This window comes from Bombina bombina, chromosome 4, assembly GCF_027579735.1.
Source record: "Bombina bombina isolate aBomBom1 chromosome 4, aBomBom1.pri, whole genome shotgun sequence".
NCBI classification, from domain to species: Eukaryota; Metazoa; Chordata; class Amphibia; order Anura; family Bombinatoridae; genus Bombina; species Bombina bombina.
This window is the reverse complement of record NC_069502.1, coordinates 839,393,253-839,417,448: the sequence shown is the minus strand read 5'-3', so window position 1 is coordinate 839,417,448 and position 24,196 is coordinate 839,393,253. Positions and strand designations below refer to the sequence as shown.

General features: G+C 38.7%; 1 protein-coding gene across 1 annotated transcript in view; it reads left to right on the top strand.

Annotated features, from left to right (window-relative positions):
- LOC128657221 (gastrula zinc finger protein XlCGF26.1-like) overlaps positions 1–24,196 on the top strand; it is an 88,258-nt gene that overhangs the window by 8,740 nt on the left and 55,322 nt on the right. The window contains exons 2-4 of the mRNA XM_053711480.1: positions 5,751–5,917; positions 7,330–7,456; positions 9,032–9,115. Coding sequence (XP_053567455.1) covers positions 7,336–7,456; positions 9,032–9,115 — 205 coding nt within the window. The 5' untranslated portion in view covers positions 5,751–5,917; positions 7,330–7,335. The remainder of the gene's footprint in view (positions 1–5,750; positions 5,918–7,329; positions 7,457–9,031; positions 9,116–24,196) is intronic.

Sequence of the window (24,196 nt, the reverse complement as noted above, 5' to 3'; positions counted from 1 at the left end):
CTCCAACTGCATAGGGGTACTAGACAGGGATGCCCTTTGTCGCCCCTTCTTTTTAATTTAGCATTAGAGCCGCTAGCCATCAAACTTCGTCAAACTTTCCCAGGTATAGATGTTGCGGGTACCCCACAACACCTAGCTCTATATGCGGACGACATGCTCTTATTCGTGCAGGACCCCCAAACTCACCTTCCTAACATTCTGCGAAATTTGGCTGAATTTGGCCTCTTCTCCGGCTATAAAGTCAACGTGCAAAAGTCGGAGATCCTTTGGTTGAACCGCACTAGAGGCTCAGATACAAGTTACCCCTTCTCGGTAGCTACCCAGGATATTACATATCTGGGTATTAGGATTTCTGCCAACCCCAACAGATTATATGCTAATAATCTGACCCCCATTTGCGCGAAACTCAGAGCCCAGATGAATAGTTGGAGATCTCTCCCACTTTCCTTGTCGGGAAGGGTGGCCCTACTCAAAATGGTGGTGCTCCTGCGACTGCTTTACCCAATGCTCATGCTCCCCTTACTGCTGAACAAACCTGATGTCAAACTCTTGAACTCGGCAGCGAGAGCCTTTATCTGGCAGGGGAAAAAATCAAGGATCTCAAGAGACAAACTCAGCTTGCCCTTTCTCCAGGGAGGATTGGCGCTCCCAGACTTCCGCCTGTACAATTGGGCCGCACTGATCCGGCTGGTGGTGGATTGGCAGGTTGGTACTGGACACTTCTGCCGCTTAAATCTGGAACAGGCGGTGCTGGGTAATGTCTCCTTAGCCTACCTTCCACACGCGCCTGATGCAAAATCCCTCCGATCCCTGGGTCTTAGCATGTTATATAAAGATCCCTTGAAGGCCTGGTTGCTGGCACATAAATATCTGGGCAAAACTTGCCATGCCTCCCCTTATTTGCCGATCAGAGGGAATCCCGACTTTCCAGCAGGTTCTGAGACCCTGCCTTTTCGTATTTGGGAGACGCGGGGAATGTCTTCACTCAAACACCTGTTGGACCCCTTATCAAGAACAAGCAAAACATTTGGTGCCTTACAGAGAGATTACAATATACCCAGAGCACACTTCTATGCCTACTTACAGGTTCGTCACTATATGGGGACTCTGCTCAGAGACAGTACTGATTTTTGGGAAGGTTCTCCCTTCCGCCTCTCTCAGACACTATTCGCCATGGGTAGGTTCTCGCTTTCGGAAATCTACCACACACTTCTGCACCATCGCTCCACCTCCCATCAGTCTTCGATACAGACAGGCTGGGTCAGAGAGGGTATGAGAGAGGTCTCCTGGATAGAAGTAAGGAATAGCCTGGAAAAAACCAGGAAAGCGACTCTATCGGCTTCATATAGGGAATCCCAAACACGTTTCCTGCACAGGGCCTACCTCACCCCAAGGGCACTGGCAAAATGGGCACCTTCCTCCCTGAACAAGTGTACTAAATGCGCCTTAGCTAACCCCGGGCTTCTCCATTGCATATGGGAGTGTCCCCCAATTAGACAGTACTGGGGGAAGATTCAATTTTGGCTGAGAAGACAGTTACAGATACAGATTGACTTACTGCCTGAGACCATAATATTCCTGATATGGGATGAGAGGCTTCGACAACAAGACTCGACACTAAGCTTGATTATTTTAGTGGCTAGGAAACATCTATTACAACACTGGATATCAGACAAAGGCCCCTCCTTTAGAGGTTTTAAAAACCTCCTAAAATCACAACTTTTCATAGAGCAGATGGATGTGAGATCCGATGTTCAAGATAGATTGAGCAGTTTTCTACGCAAATGGCGCAGACTTATACTCACCTTCGAGCTAGAGGTTCAAAGGTTACTCCTTAGACCTTTTAGGGACTCTGTTGCCTTCATGGAGGACACACTTAGAGGAGATTGGGACCACCTTTTCAACTAAAAACCTATCCTAACCTATACATCTAGTCCCCCTTCACCCCCCTCTTTCCCCCTTTTTTTTTTTTTTTTTTTTTTTTTTTTTGCCAGCCAGGCCCCAATATTACATCGGCTCTGCCGCGGCAGGCCCGTATTCGTTACCTCTGTCTGAGGTTTGATTTTTCTCCACAATTAGCTAGTTAGGGTTATAGTGTTTAGTTAGGTTTATGGTTTTATTTGTTATAAAGAAAAAGGAAAGAAGTAGAGTTTGGGATTAGGACTTATGCACTACTGCCATGCCTGTATCATGATATTTACTGTAATTTAAATCTCAAATGGTATCTTGCTATAGTCAGTATTGTGTCAAACTTGGACTCTGTATTCCATACAATGACAATGTATTGAACCTCCTCCTCTTGTTGTAATGTGACAACAACAGACAATTTTGTTTTGTATGTGCATTTTGTCCTCCCCAATAAAAATGATATTTTAAAAATTGCTTTATTCTTCAGTTAGCCAACACATTGTAATTTAACTGGTGCCTTAGTGTAGCTGTCTAATTTAAAATTTAATTTTATTTAAAAATGACCTGCAGAAACATTTTCACTAAAAAAATCTCATTGCAGAAAGTAAAGAAAAGTTCTGCCTCTGGGTGTGTGTGTGTGTGTGTGTGTGTGTGTGTGTGTGTGTGTGTGTGTGTGTGTGTGTGAAAGATAGTACTTCTCTTTAGTGTTATATGTCTGTGTATAAGGTTCTGAGCATGTGCGTGTGCAGGTGGTACCTTTATATATCTGTGTATAAAGTTCTGAGGAAGGTCTGATTGTGTGTATTATATAAAGAGACTCATAACACTCTCTATAGTGTTATACCTCTGCTTATAATGTAATAAGTATAATTTGTTTGTGTTAGCAGAGTGAATATTTTTATAATATACAAGGTACTGGGGGGGGAGGCTGTGTGTGTGTGTGAAAGAGCAACATGGTTCTTTTTTATAATATTTGTATACAAGCTGCCGGGAAGAGGCTGTGTGACTGAGACACATAGGGAACATATCTATAATATTATATATCTGTATATAAGGAACTGGGGAGGGGGCTGTGTGTGTGGCAGAGGTAACTCCTCGATGATACATAGCTATATATAAAGTACTGGGGAGGGCGTTATGTATTTATCTAAGAGGACGCCTCTCTATAATATATCTGTATATAATGTACTAGGGAGGAGGCTGTATGTGTAAGACAAAGAAAACCTGTCTATTATATATCTGTTTATAAGGTATTGGGGAGGGGGCTGTATGTACCTGTATGCAGAGGGAAACTCTCTATAATATGTATGTTATGGAAAATTGTTATTATATAACTGATATTATTACTCTTAACTCACACAAATTATTATAATGATGTTTAAATTGATGGTAAACTTTCTTCTTTGTATAAACAGATCCAGAGAGTTAGCAATATTTTAGATAACATTTAATTCATCAGTTGTAACGAAGATGCACTAGAACTTACTTTTTAATGTAGCCCTGAAATTCTAAAACCCAGTGCTCCGGCCACCCACTTCAAAAGTCATTTTTTGGTGCGCTTAAAGAGAAAGTCAAAATTAAACTTTAATGATTTAGATAGGGCATGCAATTTTAAACAACTTTCCAATTTCCTTTTATCATCAGATTTGCTTTGTTTTCTTGGTATTCTTTGTTGAAAGCTAAAACTAGGTACTGATATAGTGACAGTGCTATTGCATTGTCTTTTTATCATACATTTGTTGATTATGCAAATCTACAGTACTTACTGGTCCTTTAAAGGGACAGTCAACACCATAATTTTGTTTAAAAAAAAATATAATCCCTTTATTACCCATTCCCTAGTTTTGCATAACCAACACAGTTATATAAATACACTTTTTATCTCTGTGATTACCTTGTATCTGCAAACTGCACCCTTATTTCAGTACTTTTGACAGACTTGCATTTAAGCCAATCAGAGCTGGCTCACCTGAACTCCACGTGCATGAGCACGGAGTTATCTATATGACACAGATGAACTAACACCCTCTAGTGGTGAAAAACTGTCAAAATGCCCTGAGAGAAGAACCTTCAAGGGCTTAGAAATTATCATATGAACCTCCTAGGTTTAGCTTTCAACTAAGAATACCAAGAGAACAAAGCAAAATTGTTTTATAAAAGTAAATTAGAAAATTGTTTAAAATTACATTCTCTAGCTGAATCATGAAAGTTTCTTTTGGACTAGACTGTCCAAAGATTGAGCGAGTGGTGTGAGTTTACCCAGTAAGTTTGTCTGTGCCTGCCCCTTTAACACTGTGTGAGCCGGTGCCAAGCTGCCCTTTAAGGTTGCACTGTGTGAACATTACTGTGATCTGTCCCTTTAAGACTGTCTGTGCGTGTGGTGCTAGTTTACCCTTTGAAGACTGTGTGTTTTTTGCCTGTCCCTTTAAGACTGTGTGACCAGGCGGTGAGCTGCCCTTTAAGGCTGTGCAGTGGGAACATTATTTTCTCAGCAGTTTGTACAGTAGGTACTGACAGGGCTGCTGTAAGTGTCTGTGTACAGTAAACAGTTACAAATGTATAAAAACCTGTAGGCTGAGGGTTTGATGCAATGTATCCATGTAGATGAGCAGAGCAGGCTGGCTGGGGGAAGTCTATGGGGAAAATGGGAACTTTATACCCCAAAATATAGCTCCCCTATATTGCTGTATTGCTGGTAGCCCTCATCTGAACCTCCAGACCAATTTCACCAAAGTAAAATGATGCTGTTTGCCAAGGAAAATAATTTAGACCACTAAACTCAGATTTTACCGCAACCTCTGTATAATAATGTATACCTTATATAAGGTGCTGGGGAGGAAGGTGTGTGTGTTGTCAGAGGCAACTTCACTATAATCTACACCTTATATAAGGTGCTGGGGAAGAAGGGGTGTGTTGTGTGTCTGTGTCAGAGGGAACCTCTCTTTAATATTATATATCTATATATAAGGTACTGGGAGGGGACTATGTGTGAGGCAGAGAGAACCTCTCTACAAAATTATATATCTATATATAAGGTACTGCGGAGGGTGTGTTTTGTGTGTGTCAGAGGGAACCTCTCTATAATATTATATATCTATATATAAGGTACTGGGGAGGGGACTATGTGTGAGGCAGAGGGAACCTCTCTACAATATTATATATCTATATATAAGGTACTGGGGAGGGTGTGTTGTGTGTGTCAGAGGGAACCTCTCTATTATAATTATATATCTATATATAAGGTACTGGGGATGGGACAGTGTGTGAGGCGCAGAGGGAACCTCTCTACAATATTATATACCTGTACATAGAAGGTTTGTGTGCTTATACAGTGTGTATAGGGCATAGGGCATTGGGGTATAAACCTTTAGGGTTTAGTGTAACCAGAATACCGAACACCACAGGTATTTTAAGACCCTGCCAGTGTATGTAAATTGTTTATTAGGATCACTCACACTGTTGCTACTGTGGTGAGTGCTGAGTGTCTCAGAGGTCAATAAAACCCACTCAGGGTATAACATTTTATAGGGGTTTAGGACTGTCTCATCTGGCCTCACCTTGTTAATACTGTGAGAACTCATTGGGCGTAGCAGGGATCAGGACATGTGAGAGCTTATTATCCTTTTCAGATTCTTGTAATAAAGTTCAAACAATATACGTTAGAGAGAGCAGAGAGGATTTTTGAGTCTTAAAGAATCTCCAGAAATGTCATTAAAAAGTAAATTAAACATGTACGTCACACATTCTGCAGTTTTCTTGAATTATTGAGACATAAGTGAGGTTTGAGAGATGTAGAAACAGATCTGTACATTAATATGTGACATTTACACCCTCCTCTCTAGTTATAGGTCAGTGTTACTCTCATTGACAAGGTGAATACCTGTTGTTCAGTGTTATTAAGGATCAAAACCAGTTATTGGAGCATTGGTGCTAATTCACGTGTGACCAACAAGAAGACGACTGAGAAGAACCAAACCTCAGAGATCTACTGTACATCCTGACTGGGGAGGTGAGGATGATAAGTCATATTGTCACTTATCTGCTGTTGTGTGTGTGGTTATTAATCTATCTGGAATTTTAAATTTAATATCACATATGTTTTTAGTCTATGGTAAAAACCACTTAAAGGGACACTCCATCAAAATTAAACTTTCATTATTCAGATAGAGCATGCCATTTTAAACAACTTTCCAATTTACTTCTATTAGCTAAATGTGCACAGTCTTTTTATATTTAAAATGTTTGAGTCACCAGCTCCTACTGAGCATGTGCAAGAATAAGTGTGTATGCATGTGCAAGAATAAGTGTGTATGCATTTGTGAATGACTGATGGCTGTCACATGGTATGTGTATGCATTTGTTATTGGCTGATGGCTGTCACATGGTACAGGGGGAGTGGAAAAAGACATAACTTTTAAAATTGTCAGAAAAAAAAAATATCTACTACTCATTTGAAGTTCAGACTAAGTGCTATTGCATTGTTATCTTGCATTTGTTGATTATGCAAATCTACTGTGTTGACTGGTCCTTTAACAATTTAAAAAGCAGGAATTTAAAACTTATGAGCCATCCCATTTTAGGTTCAGTACCCTGGATAGTTCCTGCTTCTTGGTGGCTACATTTAGCCACCAATAAGCAAGCAAAACCCAGGTTCTGAACCAAAATGGGCCGGCTCCTAAGCTTTACATTCCTGCTTAAAAAAAAAAAATTAGCAAGAGAATGAAGAATAATTGATAATAGGTGTTAATTATAAATTTGCTTAAAATTGCATGCTCTATCTGAATCATTACAAAAAAAAAATTGGGTTTAGTGTCCCTTTAACTATTCATTCTAAATATTGGCTTATTTAAAACTTAATTATGAAACAACTTAAAAATATTCATTGAATTTAAAACTAAAAGTACTCATCACATTACGTTATAAAAATGCAGTGCAAACAAACATGCTTACATTTTTTTATTTAAGTTGAGCACTCCAGCTCTGTCAGCTGTTTCTTTAGAAAACTCAATTTCTTCTCTTACTCTCCTGTTTTGTTCCTTGAGACCCCAATAACTTAAGTTGGCTTAATGGCTTCTCCCATCTGTCCTCAACCTTATTTTCTCTTCTGTTTATATCACCATTTAAATTCCTGTCTCTCCAGTTTCCTGTATCTGATCCTCTACATTTCTGATATCCCCAAACATTTCTCCTGGTTCTTGTCTGTGATTCTTCAGATTGTTCTCTATTGACTGCTTCACCACTGAAATTGCCTTATGCGTATATGGGTGATCGTCTGGTGCTCAGCGACCTTTATACAACACACACAGCAATACCCCAGGGTCATCAGAAAATCTCTGGATTTGGTCATTGACACAGTCTGTGTGGTTTATACTTTACAATATAAATCCTGTTTTTATGGTTTGAGATTTTTTTTATTTTAAGGAACAAATGGAGTTTGATGAAGTTGCAGTTTATTTCTCGGAGGAGGAGTGGGGCTGTTTAGCTGAAGAACAAAAAGAGCTTTATAAGAATGTGATGATGGAGAATTACCAAACCCTCAGCTCTCTAGGTAATAATTTATATAACTCTACAGGGTATGGGACAAAGAGGAAAACACATATAAGTGACACATAAGCTGGGCTTGTGTTAAACAGGTATACAATCTGGGTACAAACAAGCACAGATGGGGGGCGCCCTCATAAGAAGAAAGCAAGAAATAAGCTTATGGTTACAAAAGCAAACCGTCCCAATAGCGATAGCAAACAATGTCTAATGCGTCAGTGGGCTGAGTATAAAATGTGCAGAGTCTTATAAGTTTAAAGATGAGTCCACGCCCTGGGTGCTCACTGTAGTGGGATAAGGTTCATCTCCCAAAATCAGCAATCTGTAGATAACAAACATAAACAGGGGCGTCACATGGCCAAGTACAGTAGTGCTATTAGATGATATAACATAAATTAATGCACTCACATGTAATGTTGCACCCAGATCTACTGCAAAACACCAATAACGTTGTCAGCAATCCCCCCGCAGACTCGTGTGTCAGGGGAACTATGAGTATACAGCAAGTTTTAAAATCAAAACTACATTTATTGAAAACAATGAGGTAAAAAAACTTGCTGTATACTCATCGTTCCCCTTTTCACACACACAAGTCTGCTGGGGGATTACTGACAACGTTATTGGTGTTTTGCAGTAGATCAGTCTGCTAGATGACTGTAAGAATCCAGCCTGTCTGATTTGCACCTTTTGCTTTTGGTGCAACATTACATGTGAGTGCATTAATTTATGTTTTATTGTCTAATAGTCCAGATCCTACTGTACTTGGCCATGTGACGCCCCTGTTTATATTTGTTATCTATAAAATCTGTGAGTTGCTTATAACAGGGATTTGTTGCTTAATAAAATTATTCATGAGATCTACAGCCCTGTGTAACCTTCCCTTGCACTGCTCCCTGCTTGCTCATCTAGCTGAGGTCCCATAACCATTTATACATCACACACTGTGCTACTGGCCCATAGTGATCCTGTCATGCATGTGTGTGGCAGACTGCTTCTCTTTCTGTATTTATTAGTATTATGACCCTGGGCAAAGTCTCACTAAGTGCGATGGGAGAAACGAGACATGGACTCCTTGCTCAATGTGCTTAAAGGGATATGGCTGCACCTCATTGATGAGGCTCAAAGGAAGCTAAAACAATCATCTGGGGTTGCCATTTCCCTTATTCAGAGGAGAATTGCCTGGTATTTCAGGGCTGGACTGACCTTGTTAGGCAGGATCAGACTGATTTACATCAGGAACCTTTTTTTCTCTGTGAAAAGCACAATTTGGGCTAAAAGAAGCTACACTCAGGTGGTAACTGGGCCATAGAACAAACCACTGAGCTGTTGTTTGTTCCTGGCAGACTGCTTCTCTTTCTGTTTGTGTACTGTGTGTGATGTCATAATACACAGTGAGTGCCCAGTCATAGGCTCTTCATAATAGTTCTAGGTGTGGGAAGCATAATTGCAAATGTATTCTTTCTTAATATAAATTTTTATTTTACTCAAAAGTTATTTGCGATTAAAAATGATTTGTACTAATTATTTTTGGCTCCATATAGGGATTTCTATCTCACACAACCTGTTATTACTGTCCATACAGGATATGTTCATATGAAACCTTTACTTGTTACAAAGATTGAGCATAGAGAGGAGCTGTATGTGAGCAGTTTTCCAATTACCAAAGGTGAGTAGTAATTTCTTACAGTGACAGTTTACTATAAAGTAACATTTCTTGTTTAGTAACTTGATCTGCTGTGGACCAAATATCTTGGCTCACCCTAATAGCATTCACCAACAAAGAGTTGTTGCCTTTTAAGGAGGATGGACAGAAATAAAGAACCTCTCAACTCTTACAACTCTTAGAAATCCAAGTGCCTTAACTACTAAAGATCTGGAGAGACAGGTGTTTCTGTAGTTCCATTAATAACTCTATTGAACACCATGTTCAACCTCCTTCTGATAAGTTATGGGGTGCCAGATTCATATGTTCTATCTGAATGTAAGAAGCTTAGTTACCTCCATTGATAATTGAGTTTGATCCTGGAGATGGGCAATTTTAAAGAACTTACGGCTAGATTACGAGTTTTGCGGTAAGAACTTTTCGGTGCTAACTTGCAAGTTATTGTCACCACTCACCTCCCTATAGCGCTGCTATTACAGGTTTGCATAAAACCGGTGTTAGCAGGCAAGAAGTGAGCGTTGAGCAAAATTGAGCTCCATACCGCACTCCAATACCAGCACCGCGGTGAGCTGGTTTTACGTGCTCGTTGCTGATTTCCCCATAGACATCAATGGGGAGAGCCGGCTGAAAAAAAGCCTAACACCTGCAATAAAGAAGCGTAAAGCTCTGTAACGCAGCCCTATTGATTCCTATGGGGAAATAAAAAGTTATGTTTACACCTAACACCCTAACATAAACACCGAGTCTAAACACCCCTAATCTGCTGCCCCCGTCATCGCCGACACCTACATACACTTATTAACCCCTAATCTGCCGCCCCTAACATCTCTGCCACCTACCTACATTTATTAACCCCTTATCTGCCGCCCCCAACGTCGCCGCCACTATACTAAAGTTATAAACCCCTAAACCTAACCCTAAGTCTAACCCTAACACCCACTAACTTTAATATAATTAAAATAAATCTAAATAAAAATGACTATCATTAACTAAATAATTCCTATTTAAAACTAAATACTTACCTATAAAATAAACTCTAAGCTAGCTACAATATAACTAATAGTTACATTGTAGCTAGCTTAGGTTTTATTTTTATTTCACAGGTAGGTTTGTATTTATTTTAACTAGGTAGAATAGTTACTAAATAGTTATTAACTATTTAATAGCTACCTAGCTAAAATAAATACAAATTTACCTGTAAAATAAAACCTAACCTGAGTTACACTAACACCTAACATTACACTACAATTAAATAAATTACATTAATTAAATACAATTCACTAAATTACAACCCCCCCCACTAAATTACACAAAATAAAAAATAATCAGATATTTAAACTAATTATACCTAATCTAATAGCCCTATCAAAATACCCCCCCCCCCAAAAAAAAATAAAAAAACCCTAGCCTAAATTAAACTACCAATAGCCCTTAAAAGGGCCTTTTGCGGGGCATTGCCCCAAAGAAATCAGCTCTTTTACCTGTAAAAAAAAAAATACAAACAACCCCCCAACAGTAAAACCCAACCCCCCAAATAAAATCCTAACTTAAAAAACCTAAGCTCCCCATTTCCCTGAAAAGGGCATTTGGATGGGCATTGCCCTTAAAAGGGCATTTAGCTCTTTTTCGGTGCCCAAAAGCCCTAATCTAAAAATAAAACCCACCCAATAAACCCTTAAAAAAACCTAACACTAACCCCCGAAGATCCACTTACATCCATCCTCAACGAAGCCTGCAGAAGTCCTCAACGAAGCGGCAGAAGTCTTCATCCAAGCGGGCCGATGTAAATAAATTACATTAAATACAATTAACTAAATTACAAAAAAACCCACTAAATTACACAAAATAAAAAATTATCAGATATTTAAACTAATTACACCTAATCTAATAGCCCTGTCAAAATAAAAAAGCACCCCCCACAAATAAAAAAATCCTAGCCTAAACTACCAATAGCCCTTAAAAGGGCCTTTTGTGGGACATTGCCCCAAAGAAATCAGCTCTTTTACCTGTAAAATAAATACAAACAAACCCCCAAAGATCCACTTACAGTTTTTGAAGATCCGACATCCATCCTCTTCTTTCCACGGCGACTGAAGAATGATTGGAACAGCCAATAGAATGCGAGCTCAATCCTATTGGCTGATTGGATCAGCCAATAGGATTGAAGCTCAATCCTATTGGCTGATCTAATCAGCCAATAGGATTTTGTCACCTTTAATTCCGATATATATATATATATATATATATATATATATATATACTCTCGCTATACGCAGACGATGTCCTGTTCACGTTATCATCACCCCAGACATCTGTCCCTGAGGTCCTGAAAGTTCTCAAACAATTTGGTGACTTTTCCAATTTCAGGATTAATGAACAAAAGTCAGAAATCTTAAATATCTCCCTCCCACCTCAAGAATTTCAGAACCTGTTACAGTCCTGCACTCTTAAACACCAACCACAAGCGATCAAATATTTGGGGATGTATCTTGCTCCAAACATGAAAGCCATCCTGGAGCTTAACTTCACTAATCTACTTAATACTATATCGACAGATTTAAAGACTTGGAAGGACCGTCCCTTTTCATGGTGGGGTAGACTCCAAATTTTGAAAATGAATGTACTCCCTAGATTGCTGTACGCAATTCAAGCTGTCCCTATCACCCTATCACAGGGCCTCCTTACTCAGATACAACATGTTTTAGATTCCTTCGTTTGGGGTAGCATAAAACCCAGAGTTAAGAAGGCAACTATGTACAGGTCAGCCAGAGAGGGAGGGTTGGTTCTGCCTAAGATAGAAACCTATTATCATGCCACGGGCTTACAGAGAATCATAGAGTGGCACAGAAATAGGGACTCTAAGGCTTGGATTCCAATAGATTCACATATACTTCACTCCCCCTCTCCAGGAGCTTTATGTTGGATAGCAGGGCAGAATCGACCCACATGGTTGAAGGCATACCCACTTTTACACCATGTGTTCGAATTATGGGACACTTTGATAAAGAGATTCCCAGGAATATCAACACTCAGATCACCCATGTCCCCAATTTCCCCGAATGCTGAGCTATTAGGGGGGGTAATGTTTGACAGGAATAACCTGAATAATTGGGAGATGGGTTACACGGTTCCCCTATTTAATTTACTCAGTGAGGGCAAACTCAAAAACAGGTTAGACCTTACAGACATCCTAGGTGGAGTTTTTGTTAGGTGGCTAAAATATAACCAAGTTCACCATTTTCTCCATACCCACCCTCTCAAACAGTCACTTACAAGAAATCTCACACCCTTTGAACAGACATGCGCTATGACAAGTTCAGCACATCACACCTTATCATGGGCTAAGAGACTCCTAGTTAATGCACAGAGCTCGAAACTTCCTGATTATATAGAAAGCTGGCATAGGGAATTGAATAAGACTATCACAGAAGCAGAGTGGGTTAAAATTTTTAATAATACAAGAAAATCTTCATCCTCAGCTAGATTTTTAGAGACAAATTACAAACTCCTGACTAGGTGGTACCTGACACCTACCAGACTTAAATGCATTTTCCCTGCCTCGTCGGACCTTTGTTGGAGGGGTTGTGGGGAAAGGGGGACGATGACACACATATGGTGGGCATGTCCTAAATTGTCACCTTTTTGGCAGGGCATACAGAATATCCTACAAGTCATAATGGGGCGGGGGGATTCCTATCAGCTAGACCCGACAACGGCCCTACTGAATCTGTTACCTAAATGTAAATTAAGAACACGACTAATTCAGTTGGCATTGAATTCTGCTAGGTCCTTAGTCGCTAGGCTCTGGAAATCTCAAATCTGCCCGACCCTAAAGGACTGGCACTCTCACATGACAGATACCTTGAGAATGGAAGAATACGGTTTCTTTAAATCGAATAGGTTAGAATTCTTCCATGATTTAAAATTCATCTGGGATGAAATCCAAAATGATCTGAGGATAGAAGGGGGGAGCTTTACACAAGTTACAGGAGTGACCTAGGAGGAATGACAGGCCTAGTGTTATCTTAGAGAGGTATGGCTGACGTGGTCCCACCCCTGCCTGATACTCTAATAATGACCTCTTTAGCTTAGCACTTCTCTCAAAGGTTGATAGTTAAATACAAAGTCGAGGGATACCACTAGATGTGTAGAATATATACAGTACAAAGTGATCTTAAATTAAGAAATTTCGGCATAGTTTTGTTGTTGTTTGAGTTATGTTTTGTACCTTGGTGTCATTGTCAATCACCATGCATTTATATGGAGTGGGGCTACTGTTTTCAAATGGACTTATCACGGACAGTCTAGCTCTACTATTTCATTTTACTATATGGGAGTTCGTTCTCCTTTCTTATGGAGACTGATGGTTTCTCCCTCTTTTGTTTCTGTTTAAACTTTTGTATCAACAATGACATCCTTTTGTACCATGCTGCTAAATAATGATAATAATATATATATATATATATATATATATATATATATATATATATATATATATATATATATATATATATATATATATATATATATATATATATAAAACCAAAAAGGGTACAGGACAAATGGCTACTATAAATGTGTCTTTTTCCATGGAAAAAATTATCAAAATTTAGAAAACATTAATGTTATGTTAGATTATAATTTTAATGTGGTGCAGACCCTATAAAAAAAATATTCTTCAACAAACTACAAGAGGATAACAAGGACCATCAAAAATTTCCTAAGGCACTGTATAGATAGGGAATCAAGCACTCTTTTTTTATAAAAATAGCTCAAAAGTGTAGCTAAATTAAACAAATGGAATGAATCTCTGACCAGTACAATCACAGAGAACAAAAAATAATTTATTAATAGTACAGAAAGAAGTAAATCCTAACTGTCCAAACATAGCAATAGGCCAGTTGTGCGCTGGACTCGGGTATATGTTAGCAACACAAAGTAAAGTATGTTAAACAAACAATATAGTACATGTGGCCAATTAAAACCCCGAAGATGTGCACATCATAATCATAATATTGGCAAAAATACAATCCAAAGACACCTAGTACACTGCTACACCCAAGCTGTACACGGTACCCAAGTCAATACAAGGGATAATTACCGGACAGGTACATTTTTAGGGATCTAAGCAGTGATAGGTGCTTTGTAAAGATTTCAGGAACCACAATAATGGCAGTATAGCAACAATTACAAAGAATTACATACAAGTATGAAGAATAGCTATTGCAATGGTTATTAGCAATAAGATAGATAGTGGAACATAGTAATACATCCTCCATAATGAATTGCCTCAGTACAGCAGTTACATAGAGACACAGCAGTTTACATAGAGATGCCTGCATATATTGAGATAAAATTCTCACAAGAGTGTATTGCTGAAGAAAACACCCAAATCACACCAGGATGATTTTCCACATATAGCGGTATTGTTTTCAGCCAAACTTAGCATAAGTCCAAGGTATGCAAAATGGGATAAGTGCTGCCAAAGCTGCATACGTGTTAGTAAAGCATAGTACGTCTTATTGCTGAAGATGTGTGAAAACAGCAAACAAGCCAAATGAGCAGTGGGAGTCAGTCTAGGCTAACCCCCCATATTGCATGTGAAAGCAGCTATATTCCTATGTTAAGCCGTAAGCATGCACTTATCTGATTCTGGAGGTGTCCACAATTGAGGTCCGCTGTTTGTTACCGGTTGCCTCCTGAAATACTGCCTTGTAATTGAGTCCCATGAAACCGTTTGCTGAGACTGCAGCGTGGTAGGACTGCGTGCTTACTTCCTGGTTGGTCACATGTGCGTCCGTGATCCAATGCCTACGATCCTGATCGTTTCACCCACAATGCCAAATGATAGACGGGGCTTCCTCAGGGTGGATGGATCTTAGCCCTGCTGGGAGGGAATATATCCAAAGACTCCTCCCAGTTTTAACCAATTATGTACCTTAATCTTGATGCTAAACAATGTGTAACATACATACCAAACCTAACTATTCCTAAAAAAGAAGGAAGTAAATAGCAAAAAATTGATGAGACATAATAAGTCAAATTAGTTAATGACGTTCACAATTACAAACAAATCAAAAAATGAAAAACAAAAGATAAGCAAAAGAATGAAATAAGTAGTCTTTAATTAAGATTAAAAATAGAAACTCAGGGAGCAAATAGTGATGTTAGAAAGCTATTCACTTTAATAACATCCAAATACTCTAATATACATGAATATTATAATAGAAAGGGGCTTTTTTAGATGAAACTAGCCATATCCAACTTTTCATTAAGACCAACTGGCGAAAGAGTGTTCAAAGTAAATATCCACTTACACTCTTTTTGGAGCAGACATTTATCGTTGTCCCCCCCTCTTCCATGCACAATATCTTTGTCTATACCTGTAAAGCAAAGACAACCTGGGTTGCTGTTATGTACAGCTTGGTAATGTCTCGCAATGCTGCTAGATTGTATTTTACCTTTTATATCATCCCTGTGTTCCTTTATACGATCTTTAAAGATACGTTTCGTTTTGCCCACGTAGAAAGCCGGGCAAGAACATTCCAGGAGATACACAACCCCCTCCGTATTGCAATTGAAGAAGTAATTAATCTGAAAAGATGTTTTACTATTGCCAGAAAATGTCTTGGTCCTTTTCATAAATTCACATGTCACGCACTTTCCACAAGGAAAGTTGCCATTAGGGATGTGCTTCTTAAGCCAATTTCCTTTTTCTGTGGGTTTAAATTGGCTCGAGACCAGGTTATCTTTAAGATTTTTTGCTGTAAGGCTAGGATAGGTCCCAACTTCTTCAGCAATGTTGCCATCACTTAAAAGGATTGGCCAATGCTTATTGAGAACTGACTTAATGGTTTGCCAATGACAGTTATAAGTCGTGGTTAATCGTATTACTGACTTTGTTTGTTTAGTCTTCTTAAACAGGAGATCATCTCTATCAATTTTTCTTGCGTGAATCATAGCTTTTTTAATCTTACGCCGTGAATAGCCACGTTCAAGAAACCTGTCTTGCATGAGCTTTCCATGTTCCTCAAATTTCTCTTTCGACGAGCAATTGCGGCGTAGCCGAAGAAATTGGCCTTTAGGAATTCATCCTATAAGGTGTCGGGGATGGTGACAGTAACAGGCTATTAGTAGCCGTAGCCTTTCTAAAATTTTCAGTGACCAACATATTGTTCACATTTTTTACCTTAATGTCAAGAAAATCAATCTCAGATTTACTAAAGTGCATAGTAAGTTGTATATTTAGATCATTTTGGTTTAAACTATTGACAAACTGCAATAATTTAACTTGATTACCCTCCCAAATGAGGAATACATCGTCCACATATCTCAGCCCGAAATTGACATGTTTAGTGAACAAATCGTGTTGATAGACTGAATCCATCTCCCATTTGCCTAAATGTAAACAGGCGTATGTGGGGGCACATGTGGCCCCCATGGCTGTTCCTCTCAATTGCTTGTAAATTCTGTTATTAAACATGAAAACATTATTATTGAGAATGAATCTTAGAATGTCAACAATGAGCTCAATATGTTTGGAAAATTTTGTACCTCTGCTTGACAGGAAACTTTCACAGGCTTTTATACCAGTATCATGTGGGATACTGGAATAAAGTCCCTCTACGTCCATTGTCACTAAAAGTGGTTCTTTGTCAACTGGCATCCCATTAATTTTTTTCAAAAAGTCGGTTGTGTCAAGAACAAATGACGGTAAAGTCACCAAGAAAGGATGCAGAGCATGATCAATAAAGTGACCTACATGTTCAACCAGACTCCCGATGCCAGAAATGATGGGACGTCCAGGCGGATTCTTAATGTTCTTATGAATCTTAGGTATACAGTAAAATATAGGCATAACTGGATTGCCTACCATCAAATAACCAAATTCTGTATTAGTAATTGTCCCATCATTTCTGGCATCGTTCAAAATTGTGAAAAGTTTTGATTGCAAGGTAGGCAGAGGGTTGAAGTCAAGTTTAAGATATTGATCTTTATCTGACAATTGTCTCATTACCTCCTTGCAATACATAGTTTCATCCCATAGAACATTACCCCCCTTATCCGCTGATTTGTACACAACGTTGGGGGCCGTTTTTAACTCTTTCAGAGCTTTTCGTTCTTTCTTGGTCAAGTTGTCATCAACAATGCCACTCGGTGGCAGTTCCTGTATCTCCCTTTCAACCAATTTAACAAATAAGTTAACTGCAGGAGATAAGGAAAGTTGCGGCATATAAGTGGATCTTTTCTTAAAATGAGAAGATAATTTAAAAGGTAAATTTATCTCTGACGCTAGAAAAGAATCTTCGTCAGAGGTCGATTCCTGATATAGCTCATTAAGGTCCTTTAGCGCCAGCCTATCCTCAGTGGTCAAGCTAAGATCCTCAATTATATTCTTAGATCTATTTTTAAACATTTGAGAAAGAACTACTTTTCTAGAAAATCTGTGAAGATCTTTTAGAAAAGTAAACTTGTCAAATCCATTAGATGGACAAAATGACAAGCCACGCTTTAGCACACTGAGATGGCAATTGTTGAGGCGAAAAGAGGACAGGTTGATCACCTGCAGGTTATCAGATGAAGGGGATGCGTCTAGTAGGGTCTTCTGCCCCTCCGACCCCTTGGTCTGTAATTCTGCTGCCTCTCCGAACTCCTCTTTTCGCCTCAACAATTGCCATCTCAGTGTGCTAAAGCGTGGCTTGTCATTTTGTCCATCTAATGGATTTGACAAGTTTACTTTTCTAAAAGATCTTCACAGATTTGCTAGAAAAGTAGTTCTTTCTCAAATGTTTAAAAATAGATCTAAGAATATAATTGAGGATCTTAGCTTGACCACTGAGGATAGGCTGGCGTTACAGGACCTTAATGAATTATATCAGGAATCGACCTCTGACGAAGATTCTTTTCTAGCGTCAGAGATAGATTTACCTTTTAAATTATCTTCTCATTTTAAGAAAAGATCCACTTATATGCCGCAACTTTCTTTCTCTCCTACAGTTAACTTATTTGTTGTTGAATTGGTTGAAAGGGAGATACAGGAATTGCCACTGAGTGGCATTGTTGATGAGAACTTGACCAAGAAAGAACGAAAAGCTCTGAAAGAGTTAAAAACGGCCCCCAACGCTGTGTACAAATCAGCAGATAAGGGGGGTAATGTCGTTCTATGGGATGAAACTATGTATTGCAAGGAGGTAATGAGACAATTGTCAGATAGAGATCAATATCTTAAACTTGACTTCAACCCTCTGCCTACCTTGCAATCAAAACTTTTCACAATTTTGAACGATGCCAGAAATTATGGGACAATTACTAATACAGAATTTGGTTATTTGATGGTAGGCAATCCAGTTATGCCTATATTTTACTGTATACCTAAGATTCATAAGAACATTAAGAATCCGCCTGGACGTCCCATCATTTCTGGCATTTGGAGTCTGGTTGAACATGTAGGTCACTTTATTGATCATGCTCTGCGTCCTTTCTTGGTGACTTTACCGTCATTTGTTCTTGACACAACCGACTTTTTGAAAAAAATTAATGGGATGCCAGTTGACAAAGAATCACTTTTAGTGACAATGGACGTAGAGGGACTTTATTCCAGTATCCCACATGATACTGGTATAAAAGCCTGTGAAAGTTTCCTGTCAAGCAGAGGTACAAAATTTTCCAAACATACTGAGCTCATTGTTGACCTTCTAAGATTCATTCTCAATAATAATGTTTTCATGTTTAATAACAGAATTTACAAGCAATTGAGAGAAACAGCCATGGGGGCCACATGTGCCCCCACATACGCCTGTTTACATTTAGGCAAATGGGAGATGGATTCAGTCTATCAACACGATTTGTTCACTAAACATGTCAATTTCTGGCTGAGATATGTGGACGATGTATTCCTCATTTGGGAGGGTGATCAAGTTGAATTATTGCAGTTTGTCAATAGTTTAAACCAAAATGATCTAAATATACGACTTACTATGCACTTTAGTAAATCTGAGATTGATTTTCTTGACATTAAGGTAAAAAATGTGAACAATATGTTGGTCACTGAAAATTTTAGAAAGGCTACGGCTACTAATAGCCTGTTACTGGAAGCAGTCACCATCCCCAACACCTTATAGGAGGAATTCCTAAAGGCCAATTTCTTCGGCTACGCCGCAATTGCTCGTCGAAAGAGAAATTTGAGGAACATGGAAAGCTCATGCAAGACAGGTTTCTTGAACGTGGCTATTCACGGCGTAAGATTAAAAAAGCTATGATTCACACAAGAAAAATTGATAGAGATGATCTCCTGTTTAAGAAGACTAAACAAACAAAGTCAGTAATACGATTAAACACGACTTATAACTGTCATTGGCAAACCATTAAGTCAGTTCTCAATAAGCATTGGCAAATCCTTTTAAGTGATGGCAACATTGCTGAAGAAGTTGGGACCTATCCCAGCCTTACAGCAAAAAGAGCAAAAAATCTTAAAGATAACCTGGTCTCGAGCCAATTTAAACCCACAGAAAAAGAAGGAAATTGGCTTGCCCGGCATTCTACGTGGGCAAAACGAAACGTATCTTTAAAGATCGTATAAAGGAACACAGGGATGATATAAAAGGTAAAATACAATCTAGCAGCATTGCGAGACATTACCAAGCTGTACATAACAGCAACCCAGGTTGTCTACGCTTTACAGGTATAGACAAAGGTATTGTGCATGGAAGAGGGGGGGGACAACGATAAATGTCTGCTCCAAAAAGAGTGTAAGTGGATATTTACTTTGAACACTCTTTCACCAGTTGGTCTTAATGAAAAGTTGGATATGGCTAGTTTCATCTAAAAAAGCCCCTTTCTATTATAATATTCATGTATATTAGAGTATTTGGATGTTATTAAAGTGAATAGCTTTCTAACATCACTACTTGCTCCCTGAGTTTCTATTTTTAATCTTAATTAAAGACTACTTATTTCATTCTTTTGCTTATCTTTTGTTTTTCATTTTTTTTATTTTTTTTTATTTGTTTGTAATTGTGAACGTCATTAACTAATTTGACTTATTATGTCTCATCAATTTTTTGCTATTTACTTCCTTCTTTTTTAGGAATAGTTAGGTTTGGTATGTATGTTACACATTGTTTAGCATCAAGATTAAGGTACATAATTGGTTAAAACTGGAAGGAGTCTTTGGATATATTCCCTCCCAGCAGGGCTAAGATCCATCCACCCTGAGGAAGCCCCGTCTATCATTTGGCATTGTGGGTGAAACGATCAGGATCGTAGGCATTTTATCACGGACGCACATGTGACCAACCAGGAAGTAAGCATGCAGTCCTACCACGCTGCAGTCTCAGCATGTAGCATTCAACTGGCTCAGCAAACTGTTTCATGGGACTCGATTACAAGGCAGTATTTCAGGAGGCAACCGGTAACAAACAGCGGACCTCAATTGTGGACACCTCCAGATTCAGATAAGTGCATGCTTACGGCTTAACATAGGAATATAGCTGCTTTCACATGCAATATGGGGGGTTAGCCTGGACTGACTCCCACTGCTCATTTGGCTTGTTTGCTGTTTTCACACAACATCTTCAGCAATAAGACGTACTATGCTTTACTAACACGCATGCAGCTTTGGCAGCACTTATCCCATTTTGCATACCTTGGATTTATGCTAAGTTTGGCTGAAAACAATACCGCTATATGTGGAAAATCATCCTGGTGTGATTTGGTTGTTTTCTTCAGCAATACACTCTTGTGAGAATTTTATCTCAATATATGCAGGCATCTCTATGTAAACTGCTGTGTCTCTATGTAACTGCTGTACTGAGGCAATTCATTATGGAGGATGTATTACTATGTTCCACTATCTATCTTATTGCTAATAACCATTGCAATAGTTATTCTTCATACTTGTATGTAACTCACTATCTATCTTATTGCTAATAACCATTGCAATAGCTATTCTTCATACTTGTATGTAATTCTTTGTAATTGTTGCTATACTGCCATTATTGTTGTTCCTGAAATCTTTACAAAGCACCTATCACTACTTAGATCCCTAAAAATGTACCTGTCCGGTAATTATCCCTTGTATTGACTTGGGTACCGTGTACAGCTTGGGTGTAGCAGTGTACTAGGTGTCTTTGGATTGTATTTTTGACAATATTATAATTATGATGTGCACATCTTCAGGGTTTTAATTGGCCACATGTACTATATTGTTTGTTCAATATACTTTACTTTGTGTTGCTAACATATACCCGAGGCCAGCGCACAACTGGCCTATTGCTATGTTTGGACAGTTAGGATTTACTTCTTTCTGTACTATTAATAAATTATTTTTTGTTCTCTGTGATTGTACTGGTCAGAGATTCATTCCATTTGTTTAATTTAGCTACACTTTTGAGCTATTTTTATAAAAAAAGAGTGCTTGATTCCCTATCTATACAGGGCCTTAGGAAAATTTTGATGGTCCTTGTTCTACTCTTGTAGTTTGTTGAAGAATATATATATATATATATATATATATATACACAAACAATTTAGTTAATTCAATTAAGCTTTATTAGCATGACAGTAACTACAACTGTATTGCCAAGGCTGGAGGCACAATAATAACAATCAAAAGTTCCACGTATTGAGGCTGTTAGGGGGGTACCAGTGATGAAAATAAATTATTAGGTTATATGCAGTAGTTCCATGCAAGTAAAATTTCCACTTGTTAGGGCAGTAAGCAGTGCATAAGTATTGAATCCAAAAGCAGAAACTACTGGGGCCCAAGTGATCCTACTGCTTAAGTCCCTAAGCCTTGGGGGCACCAGTATGAGTTTCACAATCAGTGTAGGATAAGCACCAATTCACGGTGGCACACCTGACGATCTCTCACGGCACACTAGTGTGCCACGGCACAGTGGTTGAAAATCACTGACTTAAAGGAACCTTCATTCTTCAGTCGCCGTGGAAAGAAGAGGATGCTCCGTGCCGGATGTCTTGAAGATGGAGCCATTCCACGCCGGAAGGATGAAGATAGAAGATGCTGTCTGTATGGAGACTTCTGCCGGCTTGGATGAAGACTTCGGCCCGCTTGGAAGAAGACTTCTTCCGCTTTGTTGAGGACTTCTGCCGGCTTCGTTGAGGATGGATGTTGGGTCTTCAAAAACTGTAAATGGATCTTTGGGGGTTTGTTTCTATTTTTTTTTACAGGTAAAAGAGCTAATTACTTTGGGGCAATGCCCCACAAAAGATCCTTTTAAGGGCTATTGGTAGTTTATTTTAGGCTAGGGTTTTTTTATTTTTGGGGGGTGCTTTTTTATTTTGATAGGGCTATTAGATTAAGTGTAATTAGTTTAAATATCTGATAATTTTTATTTTGTGTAATTTAGTTAATTGTATTTAATGTAATTTATTTAATTGTAGTGTAATGTTAGGTGTTAGTGTAACTCAGGTTAGGTTTTATTTTACAGGTAAATTTGTATTTATTTTAGCTAGGTAGCTAGTAAATAGTTAATAACTATTTACTAACTAGTCTACCTAGTTAAAATAAATACAAACTTGCCTGTGAAATAAAAATAAAACCTAAGCTAGCTACAATGTAACTATTAGTTATATTGTAGCTAGCTTAGGGTTTATTTTACAGGTAAGTATTTAGTTTTAAATAGGAAATATTTAGTTAATGACGCTGCTTTTTCACCCATACCGCAAAACTCGTAATCTAGCCGTTATTTCCTTTGCTCTATCTTTGTTGCTGCATTTTAACAGTGCTGTATGCACCCTTATTCATGAGACTGATCATACTACATTGGCCACTGCTGATCGGTCGTCATTTAGGAAAATACCTGGGTTTCCTGTTTTCTCTGGCACTGATAGAGATGTTTCACACTAAATGGTATAACAAGCTTAGCAACATTTGCAGATTCCTTATAAATTGGTCATTTATATAAAATCCTACATTTGATTTATGCTAGTGTGGATTATCTCCCTATACTTGATGCCACCATTACATGATTAAAGAGGAAAATTATGTTTGATATGACTGGTTCTAGTTCATTTCATGATCCCATGGATAAGAAAATGAAGACCAATTTTGATCAGCTGACATAGGAAGATATTTTCTAGTCCGACTTGACAGTAGTGTTGCAGTACAGGTGTTTAATCTAAGGACTAACATGTTTATGAGATTGCAGTGGGATGAGTCTGATCTGAGGAATCATGTGACAAATCACCTACAGGACCATTTGCTTTATCTTAGCTTTTATGTGGGTGTAGGGCTGATAGATTGTCCATGTGGGTTTTGGTAAGCAGATGTTGTGTCACTGTTGTGAGATGTGCTTTAAAGGACCAATAAATACAATCGAATTGCATAATTAACAAGTACATAATGACAAGACAATACAATAACACCTACTCTGAATTTCATAAAAGCAGTAGATTTTCTTCATAAACGGGGAGAGTCCACAGCTGCATTCATTACTTTTGATAGTTCAGAACCTGGCCACCAGGAGGAGGCAAAGACACCCCAGCCAAAGGCTTAAGTACCTCCCCCACTTCCCTCATTCCCCAGTCATTCTTTGCCTCTCGTCACAGGAGGTTGGCAGAGAAGTGTCAGAAGATTTTGGCTTAGTCTCTTATGGAGGGTAGTACTCTTCAATGTGGGACTGTAGTTTTAAGAATTCCTGTCAGCCTCTCAGTGAAAGCATGAATGAAAGTTAGAGTCTGGAGATGCAGGAAGAGTCTTTCTGCGAAACCACCCCGACTCATATTAACAGCTCCATTAGCAATCGGCGTTGACGAGTTTCGCTGCCTGCTTTCTTCTCTCAAGTCCATGTCAGAAGCGACTCTACTATATGTCACACTTGAAGGGCCTTGTTCCTGTTGCACGGCTTAGATTCCGGTAAGATTGTTTCATTTTACTTTCAATATAGAAATGTAATGTAATGAAGACAGGGTCTCAGTGGGACTCCTCCTATCTTTGGAATCAAGGGTTAATATCTCCTGAGGGGGGTTATTGAACAGGGGGGACTTTTAATCATGTTTGTTTTGTGATACTGTCTGCTAATGTGTAGTGATAGTTGGTCTTGTGGGTTTTTCGGAACATACCGG